The sequence below is a fragment of the Pantherophis guttatus genome, chromosome 5 (genome assembly GCF_059756535.1).
Source record: "Pantherophis guttatus breed Tessera chromosome 5, ASM5975653v1, whole genome shotgun sequence".
NCBI lineage: Eukaryota > Metazoa > Chordata > Lepidosauria > Squamata > Colubridae > Pantherophis > Pantherophis guttatus.
This window is the reverse complement of record NC_142067.1, coordinates 64,921,682-64,935,416: the sequence shown is the minus strand read 5'-3', so window position 1 is coordinate 64,935,416 and position 13,735 is coordinate 64,921,682. Positions and strand designations below refer to the sequence as shown.

Genomic DNA, 13,735 nt, shown 5'->3' with positions numbered 1-13,735 from the left:
GTGTCTCTATCTCAACAAAAAAAAGGGAATAGCAGTGTACATAAAAGAAAGAATAAAATCAGAATTAAAGTATGCAGATGATGAAGGCAGAATTTTGATGGTCAAATTAGATACCAAATCCAAACAATTTTTATTAGTTGTGATATATGCTCCAAATTCAAATCAGCAAGATTATAAAAAAATTACATAATAAAATAGTAGAACAGGAGATAGAAAAAATTTGCATAATAGGAGACTATAATGCTATAGTGGATACTAAAAAAGACTATCATACTGAGAAGAAAACCAAAAAAGAAAAGAAAGAAATACTACCAAAAGAGTTTTTCAATATGACACAAAAATTAGGTTTAAAAGATACCTGGAGAGAAATCAATAAAGAAGAGAGGCATTACACTTATTATTCACATCCACATCAGTCTTGGTCCAGGATCGATATGGCCTGGATGTCAACACAATTGCAATTGGAAATTGAAAAAATAGATATTGGATTAAACGAATGGGCAGACCATAAACCCTATAATAATTCATTGGAAGGGACAAAAAAGATATAAAAGGTGGACTCTAAATCAATATGTATGTAAGGAGAAAGAATATAAATTGCAAATGGAAAAAGAAATAGAGATCTTTCTGAGCATAAATAAAAAAGAAGATACCTCACCTCAAAATCTCTGGGATACTCTAAAAGCTTACATCAGAGGGGTCTCAATTGCAAATATTGCAAAGAAAAGGAGAGAGAAAAATCAACAACAAAATAAATTACAGGAAGAACTCCAAAAATTAGAAGAAAAATTATATAAAGATCCCCAAAACAAGAAAATTAAAGAGGAAAGAAGGATAATTAAACATAAATTAAATTTGATTACACAGGAAGAAGTAGCTTGGAAAATAAAGACAGCAAAGCAAAACTATTTTGAGCATTCAAATAAAATAAGTAGGTGGTTAGCCTACAAATTGAAAAAAGAAAAGAACAAAAGAACGATACAATGCCTGAAAAATGAAGAAGGGGCAATTTGATACAGAAAAGAAGATAAAAAACAAATAATCTATAATTTCTTCTCTAAATTATATACACAAGAAAAAAAAGAAGAATTGGAAATTAAAAAATACTTGGAGGAAATAAATGTTTGTAAATTGACAGACGAACAAAAAGAAATATTGAACAGACCAATTTCTGAAACTGAATTTGGGATGGCTACAAAAAGACAAAAAAATAATAAGACCCCAGGCCCTGATGGATTACCGATTGAACTATATAAGAATACAACAAATCAAATAGGAGGGCTAATGTTAGAAATATTTAATGATGTATTGCAGGAGACAAACATTCCGAAATCATGGTCAGAGGCATTAATTACACTTATACACAAGGAAGATTTGGACCAACAACTAATACAAAACTACAGGCCTATCTCTCTATTGAATTCTGATTATAAAACATTCATGTCAATAATTGCGGAAAGACTAAAAACGATTCTGAATAAGCATATTTATCCGGACCAAAGCGGATTTTTACCACGACGCCAAATTAAAAATAATACACGTATGATAGTTGACATATTAGAGTATTACGAAATACACTCAGAGAAGCAAATTTCACTGGTTTTCCTTGATGCACAAAAAGCTTTCGACAATCTGAACTGGAAATTTATGACAAAACTGATAAGGAAAATGGAATTTGGACAAAAATTTGGAAAAATGGTTGAAAAAAATATATTCAAAACAAACAGCAAAAGTAATGTTTAACCAAGACACGACGGAGGGATTTGAGATAACAAAGGGAGTAAGACAAGGTTGTCCACTCTCCCCATTTCTTTTTATCCTATCACTGGAACCACTCTTAAATAGAATCAGGGAAGATCAAGAGATTAAAGGTTTGAGAATTAAGAATGAGGAGTATAAAATTCAAGCCTATGCAGACGATATGGTTTTTATAATTGAAGACCCGCTAAAATCAGGCCCTAAATTGATCAGAAAAGTAGAGGAATTCGGTGCAGTGGTGGGCTTAAAAATAAATCAAAATAAATCAAAATTATTAACTAAAAACTTTACAAAAGAACAGGAGATAGAATTAGAAAAGACTGGATATACAAACTACCAAAAAAATAAAATATTTGGGAATCTGGCTGACCGCAAGAAGCTCATCAATCAAAAAAGAAAATTATGATAAATTGGTTTGGCAAATTGAGAAGGATTTGGAAAATTGGACAAAACTGCAAATTTCATGGACAGGAAGAGTGGCAGCAATAAAAATGAGTATCTTGCCCAAAATTTTATTCCTCTTCCAGGTTATACCGATTAGAATGGAAATTTTTATTTATTTATTTATTAAACAGAATGACTACAAAATTTATTTGGCAAGGGAAGAAAGCCAGAATTTTTTTTTTTTTAATTTGATTTATATGCCGCCCTTCTCCGAAGACTCAGGGCGGCTTACAATGTGCTCAGCAATAGAGATTAAGAATTAGATTAAAAGTATTACAAGGCACAAGAGACAGAGGAGGAATAGCTTTCCCGGACTGGGAGACCTATTACCAAGCAGCTGGCTTAGTCTGGATAAAGGAGTGGATAGAATTAGAAAATAAAAGACTCTTAATATTAGAGGGACACGATCTTCATGTAGGGTGACACGCATTTCTATGGGGGTGGGGAACAGAACACACCTGGATACTTCAAAAGACATGTAATTAGAAACTCACTCTTAACAATTTGGAACAAAATTAAGAAACATCACTATATAGGAGTACCGTCCTGGATCTCTCCAGAAGAAATATTAACACACCCAAATTTAGTAGACTGGTCCAAAATTATTAGATATAGGGATATTGTTAATGAAGGGGGAACTCTAAAAGCAAAACACGAATTGGAACAGGACTTAGGTAGGGAAATACAATGGTGGTCATACCTACAAATAAGATCAAAATATATTGAGGAGAGGAAAACGGATCAAATTAGAGTAGAACTAACCGACCTTGATAAAATTCTGTTAAAGAATGAACAAAAACTAATTAGTAAAATATACAAATTTCTATTACGGTATAAACTGGAAGAGGAAACCGTGAAAGGAACGATGATCAAATGGGCCCAAAATTTTAATTATCCGATAGAGTTGGAGAAGTGGGAAAAGATGTGGAAAACAAATATGAAATTAACAATCTCAACCGCATACAAGGAAAACTAGATGAAAATGTTTCACAGATGGCATCTTCCACCAGCTAGAATAGCGAAAATGTTCCCCAGCAATTCTCCAAAATCCTGGAAGTGTAAGATTAGTTATGGAACATTCTTTCACCAATGGTGGACATGCCTGGTGGCGAAAATTTTTTGGAAGAAAATTAAAAATTGGATCGAAGAAATAATCCAGAATTCAATAGAGGGAAAACCTGAACAGTTTCTATTAGGGATATCAATAGAAAATTATACTAAAGAAACACAGTATCTCATACTACATATATTGACAGCAGCACGTATTATATATGCGCAATACTGGAAGAAGAATTACCACCAGATAAGGATATAATTAAAAAGATTTTGGAATGCGCAGAACTGGATAAACTAACTAAAGAAATTCAGGGGAAAGAGGAAACCAAATACTATAAAGTGTGGAATAATTGGTATGAATGGCTGAAAAATAAGGAAATAAATTAAAGGAATGAAGAAGGGAAAGAGAAAAATGTGATAGATCAATTAACATGTTAGCAGAAATGAAATATAATAGGAGAAAAAGGCTGAATAAGTTAACATTATAATATCTGTAAATATTTATATATAATAAGAAATGGATCACTGTTAAGTAGCTGAAAAAGAAATTAAGATTCATGTATATGTTGTATGTCTATGTATGTCTTTTTAACTATGTTTAAAATAAAAAACTTTTTTAAAAAAAATAAAAATAAACATGGAGTAGAAGTGGTAAGAAGACAATCTGAAGGCAACTTCATTGAATTTAAAATTCTGGAGTATCTTATGCCAAGGACCAAACTCTGTGCCATATACCAGATTGATAATCAACAACCATTCTAAAGCTGGTGGCTATGCCCTGCAATTATTTAATCTTTGGAACATACTAGCACCTTTAAAATATCAAAAATTATATCTAATTGAGAATTACTTGAGTTCGTAGAGAATAACTACCGTATTTTTCGGAATATAAGACGCACCTTTTTTCCCCCTAAAAAGGGGTGAAAATTTAGATGCGTCTTATACACCGAATGTAACCCCGCCCACCCACTGGCCCCCACCTTTTGGCCTCTGCCTCCCAGCAGTTTACCTCCTTGCAGCAAGCAACAAGAAGAAACAGCTCATTTCAGTTTTAGCACAGCCTAATTAGCACAAGTTGACTGGATCAGCCTCACAACTCTCAGCTGTTTCGCTCTCAGCTGTTTTGCACTGGCCTCTCCTCTCCAAGGAGGTAAATTGCTGGGAGCAGATTTTTTTTTCTTGTGCTAATCAAGCTATGCTGAAAACGAAAATGAAAGTAAAGCAGACTATTTGCTGTTTGCTGCAACGAGGCAAAATTGCTGGTAGGCAGAGGCAGATTTCTTTTTCTTGTTTTCCTCACCAAAAAAGGTACGTGCATCTGGAGCGTCTTATACTCCGAAAAATATGGTATGTTAAAACTGCTCACTAATTGGAAGAATATAAATGTTTTGTTAAAGATGCATTGAATAAGTTTTGGTTTTGGCGGGGTGTGTGTTTGTGGGTGTGCACGGGTGTGGGTGTGGGTGTGCCTTCGAGTCAATGTTGATTCTTGGTGACTTCCTGGAAAAATCCTCGCATGCTGTCTTGGCAAGATTCCAGAACTGGTTTCTCGTTGTGTATTTCCTAGGGATAAGAAAGAGTGACTGGCCCAAGCTTACTCAGTTGGCTTTGTAGGTGGGATTAAAACTCATTGTCTCCTGATTTCTAGCCTGATGCCTTAACCACTAAAACAAACTAATTCTTGCATTTAATAGTAAAAGTATTAAAAAGAAACACAAATACTCAATTGAAGCATTTCTTATTTTTGATTTTGAAGACAGATCTTCTGATTTTGAGAAGATATTATGAAAAGAGAGAAAAATACTAAATTTTGTTTCTGTTATTTTACTACTCTGCGCGTATTAAGGATCACAAAATGGAAAACGGTTTAACTAATAATAAAGATCAAAAGAATCTCAAACTAGTTGGGTGAATGTAATACTTTTTATTTCTGAAAGCCCAATGCTTCATATATTATATCACTGATAGTGCTTTATATCATTTCTATAATAATATCATTGCACAGATCATGTAAATGAAGTTATTTGCATCATTTGCAAATGATATCATGATACAAATCAGCTTGAATGATATAAAAGCAGTGTAAATTTACCAATTCATTTATTTATTTAGACTATGTCACAAGCAACATACATGTATTATTTCAGGGGAATGTCTGGAGTAATTTGGTTCCTGCATCCAAAGTCTGCCTAAAGAGGGTCTGTTACATTGAGGTTTCGCTGTGCATTTCTTAAGACTAATCATTCTGTAAAACAATTATAGTCTCTTTCAAACTGACATTATATATCAATTCAAACCTTATATATCAATTCATTCTTGGTAAAATTTGGCACCATTATGACCTTCTGTATAGTTTGTTTAACTTGGCAATCTAGCTTAATATGATCCAGCGCCAATGGTTTTGTTGCAATCCCTTTCAAGAGAAAGATATGATCCGTACCATCTGCTTCATTTTGTAAAGTAAGCTGTCCCTGTGATAATAGAAAAGAAATGGAACATTTATTATTAGGGCAAAAACATTTTTGCAAAATAAAAAAAGAAAATAAATAAGAAAATAATAAAAATTAATCCCCTCCTCCAAATTACAGATACTCCTCAATTTACAACTACAACTGAGATCTTCTGTTGCTAAGTGAGGTGATTGTTAAATGAGTTGTGTTTGATTTTACAACCTTTTTTTGCCATGATTGTTAAGTAAATCATATGATTTTGTTTGCCCAAATTTTGATCACTTGATGTGATGTCTCCTGTGGACGATGACTCCTCCACATCTTCCTCAGAGGCTTCAAGGGAGAATGAGATCGTTCCTGGCATGTCAGGAATTACTGACCCTGAACTGCCAGCAGAACAGGGTCAGCTGGGGAGAACTTGCAGTCCAGTAAGGAAGAGTGGGAGAAGCTGCCTGCCATATTGAATGCCAGAGTACGCAGGGCAGAGACGCAGAGGTCTGCCAGATTGCTGGGGAAAAGGCCTTGCCCCTCTTGATGGGCTGCAACCGGAGCTATTTAGCATGGCAGCAGAGGGAGGCGTTGCTAGAAGCAACATGTGTGGGTCATGGCCAGATGTTTGCTTGTGAGACGCTGCAATGGATTTAGTTTAAGTTGTCAGGAAACTCTGTGTTCATGTTTTGGACCCTGTTTGAGCAGCTGGTTATCTGTTTGATGGACTAATTGGCCATTGCCTGGAAGTTTAGTCTGGGGCTTGTTCGTGGCTGGCTTCGCTTGAAATGACCCTCTGAACTCCTGTCCTGGGCTGTTCCTGTGAATTCTACTTGTAAACCCTGAATTCTGACCATTGGACTGGCTGACAAACTTAATGGGAGATTCCAAATCTCTGATTGGATTTTGGCTTCTCTTTTGAAACTACCCAGGCAAAGCCTGTATTTCTGAGACTGTTTTGAATTTGCCATATGTTCATTTCTTTGTAACCTACTTGGTCTCAAGCCAAATTGCTGTTCTAATCTAGCAGCTGTGAATGAGCTGAAACCTGAAACACAACTGCTGGGGAAAAAACAAAATAAAGCTCTCTCTAAACCAATAGTGACATGTGGGTGAATGGAGCAGCACATTTGATCATGGGGATCCTGTGATGGTTGTCAGTGTGAGGATCAGTCATAAGACACTTTATTCAGTGCCATTGTAACTTTGAACAGTTGCTAAAAGAATGGTGGTAAATCGAGAACTACTTATTCAAGATAGCTAGAAGATGGAAATCCCAGTAACATACAAATGGCTCTCTAAAACAGGAATCTATCAGCCTAGCCTAAAGCTTAGGAGAATATCAGGCTTCCAAGTCCTTTCAGAAGGTTATCAGGGAGAAACCCGTTTGGGGGGGACCTTGCTTCAGAACAGAGAGTTACTTAAAAGTGAGAAAGGAAAGTGTACTTTCACTTATGCATTCTGTTTTTTCCCCCTTATATTATGAATATGCTCACCAATCTTACTATTACAGACACATCCATAGAAACCCAGCCTATAAACCTAAGATTTCCAGGTAATCCTACACCCAAGAATGACCTCCTTAGTATTTTCAGAGCAGATAAGCTTCTTTATTATTTCAATTTATATGGCTGTTGCCCATTCAAATTCATGATTCTTAGCATCTAGCAGGAATTAAAAATTATATAAAAACTATACAAGTACAAAGAGCAGCTGATTTACAAAAACCACAAACAGCAATTAAGTTACCACATAGGCTATATAATACATCTGGATCCCCACACCTTTAAGCCTTTGCAAAAAGACACTAATGTTGGGGCCAATCTAATATCTGGGCTCTTTTTCTGGGTTCTGCCAGATGTCTCTTCCCAGTTATGGAATGTTATCTGGCAGAACAAGGAACAGAGCATTCTTTTGTGGTGTCTGGCCTTTCGACCATCTCTCCCCATCCCATATTAGATTGGCCCAACATTAATGTCCTATTCTCTCCTGATGGATTTGTTGAACAGGTACACATAACAAGAGAGAGACAATCCCTCAAATAATCTAGTTCCATGCCATGAAAGGCTTTATAGGTAATTACCAGCACCCTAAATTGAACCTGGAAGGCAATTACTGGCCACATGAAGCCTCCCTTCCTAGGCCTTGTCCTCACAAGAGGCCCCTTACTCTGAAGGAGGGGAAACGGGGTGGAGGTAAGCGAGCCGAGCCGGCAAAGGGTGGGACTGCGGTGGAAACATAAGGGAGCAAGCAGGGTGGTGGGTGGGGAGGTGTCCCTTTAGAAAGGCAGGAGGTCGGAGGGGCATGGCCAGCATCCACAGCGAAACGACGCTTTCTTCAGGGGCTCCTGAAAGATTGTCAATATCACAGCCATCTGGGGGTCTTGTTTGGCCAAAGCTGTCCTGTAGGGACAGTGAACGAGAGAGGCACAGACTGGCAAGCACAGGGAAGCCGTAAATTCCCTGGCTGGTCGGAAGAAGCTTCTCAACTGGATGGCTGAGAAAGCAGCCATTGAGAGCTGCTACAAAGCTGGGGCGGCTACATCTGAAGCGGAGAAGTAAAGGAAGTGGAATCATCTGGGTGAGAAGCTTGCTTTTTAAACACTTTTAAATATATGTTTTGTTTCATAAACACCTGGAAATAGTTTGAAGAGAAGGAAATGGCACAAGGAGAGGAGGGGAGAGTGGGTGTGTGTCAGCTCTCTGCCTCCGGCAACTTAGCAGCGAAGAAAGTGGATTGGCCCAAATGGAAGAAGAAAATTGAATGAATTAGTAGAATTGATTTGGGAAACAAGGGAATTAGAGCAGAAAGCCTGAAGGAGTATTTTTAAACCTTTGAAATGGAAATTGAGTTGAAATGATTGAATGAGCTATCGTTACAAAACTTTTCCTTTTTCCCTTGAGTGAAAGTGAATTGCAGCACCATCTTGAGGCACCAGTGAAAAGACATTGTTTCATACAAACTGAATAAGCTGAATAAGAGGACTGACCTTGAGATTCTTGGTGGAACTGACAAGGAACTGGTGTGCCTGGTGGAGAGCTGCATATTGAGAGTGTTATCCTTAACACAAGCTGCCTTTTGAAGTTTGTGCAAGAAGAAGCATAAGAAAGATTGTTGACACTTTGCATATAGCCTTGACTGCGAGATTTTTTTTTCTTTGTTTCTGGTTTGAGATTTTATTTGTTAACTCTTAACAATTTTTTTTTGTTCTGCTCTAATAGTTGATTTTTCGTTACTTCTTTTTTATTTTTTATTTTGGAATCAGAGTCGGGATTGCATTTTTCTTTTTGGTCTTTTTATGTTTATGGATAATTTTTCCCCCTTTTTTTATTGTTTTTCCTTTTGACTGGTTGCTTTTCTGGATGTTCTAAAATTTGGATTAAGATAAGAAGAACCTGAAGAGTGAGAAGTTTTGGAGGTTTTGGTTTTTATTTGGTTTTCTTTTCTTCCTCCCTTGCATTTTTGGTTTTTGGGTTGATTGACCTTGTCATCTTTTATTTTTGTTATTTTTCTTTTTTTTCCCCTTGGTTTTTTTTTTTTGGCTAACCAATCCAGCGGGGGGGATTAGATATTTGGATTATAAATCAAAGATGTACTTGGATTACAAACCTGGTGGATTACAGTGTTAAGATGCAACAAGATGAAGAAGACAACAACACAGTTACCTTCCACAGCTACAATTTCAAGCCCTGCGGCTCGAAGAACATTGGACACTATGGCCATGAAATTAGAATTAAAAAACATGATACAGGCCTTACATGAAGATCTCAAAGAGAGAATAAGTAAATTGGATGAGAGAATGGAAAAAGTAGAAGGGGAACTTAAAGATGACAAGGGGATGATTGGAAAGAATGAAGAAAGAATACAAAAAGTGGAAGTAAAAGCAGAATCAACAGAAAAAATAGTGGGAGAGATGGATGACAGACTTACAACAATTGACAAAAATCAGGAAAAGACAATTATTTCCCTTGAAATGGATCATACAGATTATTATCTAAGTTTTCAAAATATAGAAGAAAAGGGGGAGAATCTGGCTGAAGTTATTGCAGATATATTGGCGGAAACAATGGAGGAAACCAAAGAAAAGATATTAAATGGGATTGACGAGATATTTAGAGTACATACAAGATATGCAATGAGAAATAAACTACCAAAGGAGGTGCATGTAAGGTTCACCAAGAAAGCAATAAAAACAGAAATATTACAGATAGCAAGGAATACTCCTATAAAATGTAAAGGTAGAGAGATAGTGGTGTTGAAACAGATACCCGGAAGGGTAAGAGATTTGAGAAGAGAATACAAAAGGTCTAATTAAAAAAGGAGTAAACTTCAGATGGTTAATACCAGAAGGAATATTGGTGTTCTGGCAGGAGCAAAGACATAGATTAGACTCTATAGAGAAAGTGGAACTATTTTATGAGCAATATTTGGGGTTTCAAGAAAAGGGAAGAGCTCAGGAAGAAGCGGTGAAAGAAAAAGAAGAACAAAAAAGAGAGATGGCAAGAGAACAAGAAGAAAGAGCAAAAAAAAGAAGGAGCAAGGTTAAAAGACCCTAAAGATCAAAGAGAGTTAAGAACGACAAGATCGGCAAAAACTAGTAATAAGTATGGAAGAAGAAATAAAAGCAATATCAATAAATATTAATCGATTTAATTTGGCAATAAAAAGGAAAAGAAATCTTAATTAATTGGGAAAACTAAAAATGGACTTAATATGTTTACAAGAAGTTCATATTAGACAACAACACGAAAAACTACTGGAATATCCAAAATTGGGAGAATTATTTTCTGCATTGACACATCAAAGTAAAAGAGGTATAGTATTATATATTAAAAAGAAATTAGAACCTAAACAAATATTTACTGATGAAGAAGGGAGGATCCTTATGGTGGAAGTAACATTGAATTATAAACAAATACTCTTGGTGGCAATGTATGCAACGAATGAAAATCAAGAAAAATTTTATGGAAAATTACATAGGAAAATAATAGAATTTGAGTATGAAAATATCTGCATGATGGGAGACTTTAATGCGATAAGAGAAGTTGATTTGGACTATAAGACAACAAAGATTAACAAAAAGCCTAGAAAAACTCTTCCAAAAGCTTTTTTTACAATGGTAGAGGAACTAGGCATTCAAGATGCCTGGAGAGAAAGGCATTTGAAGGAGAAACAGTATACATTTTATTCAAATAGACATAGGTCATGGTCCAGAATAGATATGATGTGGATGTCAATTGATTTATTAGTTAATGTGCAAAATATAAATATTGAAGCAAGCATTTGGGCAGATCATAACCCGATTACAATCACATGGAAGGGACAAAGAAAGAGATTAAGATGGACTTTGAATCAAACAATATTAAATGAAAAAGAATTTCAACAATATATGGAGAAAGAATTGGTTTTATTTTTCAGGGAAAACAAAAAGGAAGATACCTCACTGCAAAATGTGTGGGATACAGTGAAAGCATACATTCGAGGGTTGGCAATGACTTATTTGGGAAAAAGAAATAAAAAGAAAAGACAATCTCAAAAAAATTGGAAGAGGAATACAAGAAGTTAGAGATAGAATTACAAAAAGATATGCAAAATAATTTTTTAAAAAAGGATTAAAAATCAGATGGATTTGAAAAAACATGAAATGAATTTAACTGAAAAAGAGGAATTGGCAAATAAAATAAAGATGTCCAAACAAAACTTTTTTGAAAATGCTAATAAGTCAGTTAGATGGTTGTCTTATAAAATGAAAAAGGAGAGAGATGGATGAGGAAGGAACTTTTTGCTATCGAAATGAGCAAAAGAATAAAATAGTACAGAAATACTATGAGAAACTCTATAAACAAGAAATAATATCTGAAGAGAAGATACTTTGAAAAGTCTGAATTATCTAAAATACCAGAAAAATACAAGAAAGCTTTGGAAGAAAGAATAACGATGATGGAATTAACAGAGGGGGATTAAAAAAACAAAAGAATGGTAAAACGCCGGGTCCAGATGGTTTGCCAGCAGAGTTGTACAAAATATTACAAGACGTAATTAGCAATACAATGTTGGAAGTATTTAATGAACTTTTAGTAAATGCAAAAATACGCAACTCTTGGATAGAGGCATATATTACTTTTATACCGAAAGAAGACACAGACTTACAACAAGTTAAAAATTATAGACCAATCTCCTTGTTAAATGCAGATTATAAAATATTTACATCAATAATGGCAAATAGATTGAAGAGATTGTTAAATGAATTTATTCACACTAATCAAAATGGTTTCTTACCAAAGAGACAGATCAGAGACAATATGAGGACAATCTTAAATACTATGGAATATTATGAAGTACACTCAGAAAAGCAAATGGCATTGATGTTTCTCGACACACAGAAGGCTTTTGATAATGTGAACTGGCAATTTATGATAAAACAATTGCAGACTATGGACTTTGGGGGAAGATTTATAAATATGATTGAGGCAATTTATAGTAAGCAATCTGCAAAGGTGATAATAAATGGAGATATGACAGAGAAGGTTAATATTATGAAAGGAACAAGGCAGGGATGTCCTCTATCCCCATTGCTATTTGTGTTGACATTAGAGGTGCTAAATAGAAATATAAGACAAAATGAAGAGATAAAAGGGATGAAAATAAAAAAAGAAGAATACAAACTACAACCATTTGCAGATGATCTAGTGTTTATTTTAGAGGAGCTCAAGAAGTAGGACTCAGACCAGGGGTGAAATGCTCCCGGATCGGACCGGATCGTCCAGTCCGGTAGCGATCTTGGCCGTTGGTTCGGCGATCTGGTAGCAATAGCAGAGCAAAGCTCCACCCACCCGCCCGGGTGTCATTACTTCCTGGTTTTAACCACAGCAAGGTGTGTAAAGATTAAAGAAGATAATTACTATAAATTGAAAGGACAAATCGAGATGATTTGGAGAGATGGAAAAAATTGCAATTATCATTAATGGGAAGACTAGCAGTAATTAAGATGAATGTATTACCTAGATTGTTGTTTTTATTTCAAACAATACCGATAAAACTGGGGGGGAAATATTTTGAAGACCTGAATAGAATGATACTTAAATTTATATGGCAGGGGGAAAAAGCGAGAATCAATATGAAAATATTACAAGATGCAAGGGGAGGATTTGGACTACCAAACTGGGAATTATACTATCAAGCAGCAGCATTATCATGGATGAAGGAATGGATGTATTAAGAAATACAAGGTTATTGACTTTGGAGGGTTAGCATTCCCTCCAATTAGGTTGGCATTCTTTTTTATGGAACGGGAAATATAGCTATTTTCAAAGACATTATGTAAGGAATGTTTTATTATTAGTATGGGAGAAGGTTAGAGAAAAACATTATTTGAAAATACCAACATGGCTTCCAACAATGGAAGCATTAGTTCGTCCAAATATTATTAATATAGGGAATATTATCAGATATAAAGATATTTTATCAGAAAAGGGGGAAACAAAACAAAACAAGAACTAGCAGAACAAGGGATTGTTATGGAGTGATATACACAACTGCAAATACAATCGAGATATGAAAAAGATGCAAAGTTATATGGTTTTTACTTGGAGATGACAGAATTGGATGAGATACTCACAGGAACAGATGAGAAAATGATTTAAAAATTCTATATTTACTTGGAGTTAAATTAGAAGAAGGACAAGTAAAAAAAACAATGATAGCATGGGCAAAAAATTTTGGATATACAATAGAATTAGATAAATGGCAGCAATTATGGGAAAGAAATTACAAATTAACAATGGCTACAGCATATAAAGAGAATTTGTATAAAATATTTTATAGATAGCACATGTCACCGGAAAGATTGGCAAAAATATTCAAAGATAAATCAACTAAATGTTGGAAATGCCATCAGACATTGGGATCGTAATATCACATGTGGTGGACATGTCCAGAAGCGAGAAATTATTGGGCAAAAATTTGAATATGGTTAGAGAAAATGATACAGCAACACATTGATCTTAAACCGGAGCTGTTTCTGTTGGGTATCTTACCGG

The 13,735-nt window shown here is 35.2% G+C and overlaps 1 protein-coding gene across 1 annotated transcript in view; it reads right to left on the bottom strand.

The window, feature by feature from the left end:
* The window catches only part of CFAP47 (cilia and flagella associated protein 47), a 596,979-nt gene that overhangs the window by 309,111 nt on the left and 274,133 nt on the right, over positions 1-13,735 (bottom strand). Inside the window, exon 48 of the mRNA XM_087871295.1 lies at positions 5,556-5,729. Within this exon, the coding sequence (XP_087727421.1) occupies positions 5,556-5,729 (174 nt within the window). The remainder of the gene's footprint in view (positions 1-5,555; positions 5,730-13,735) is intronic.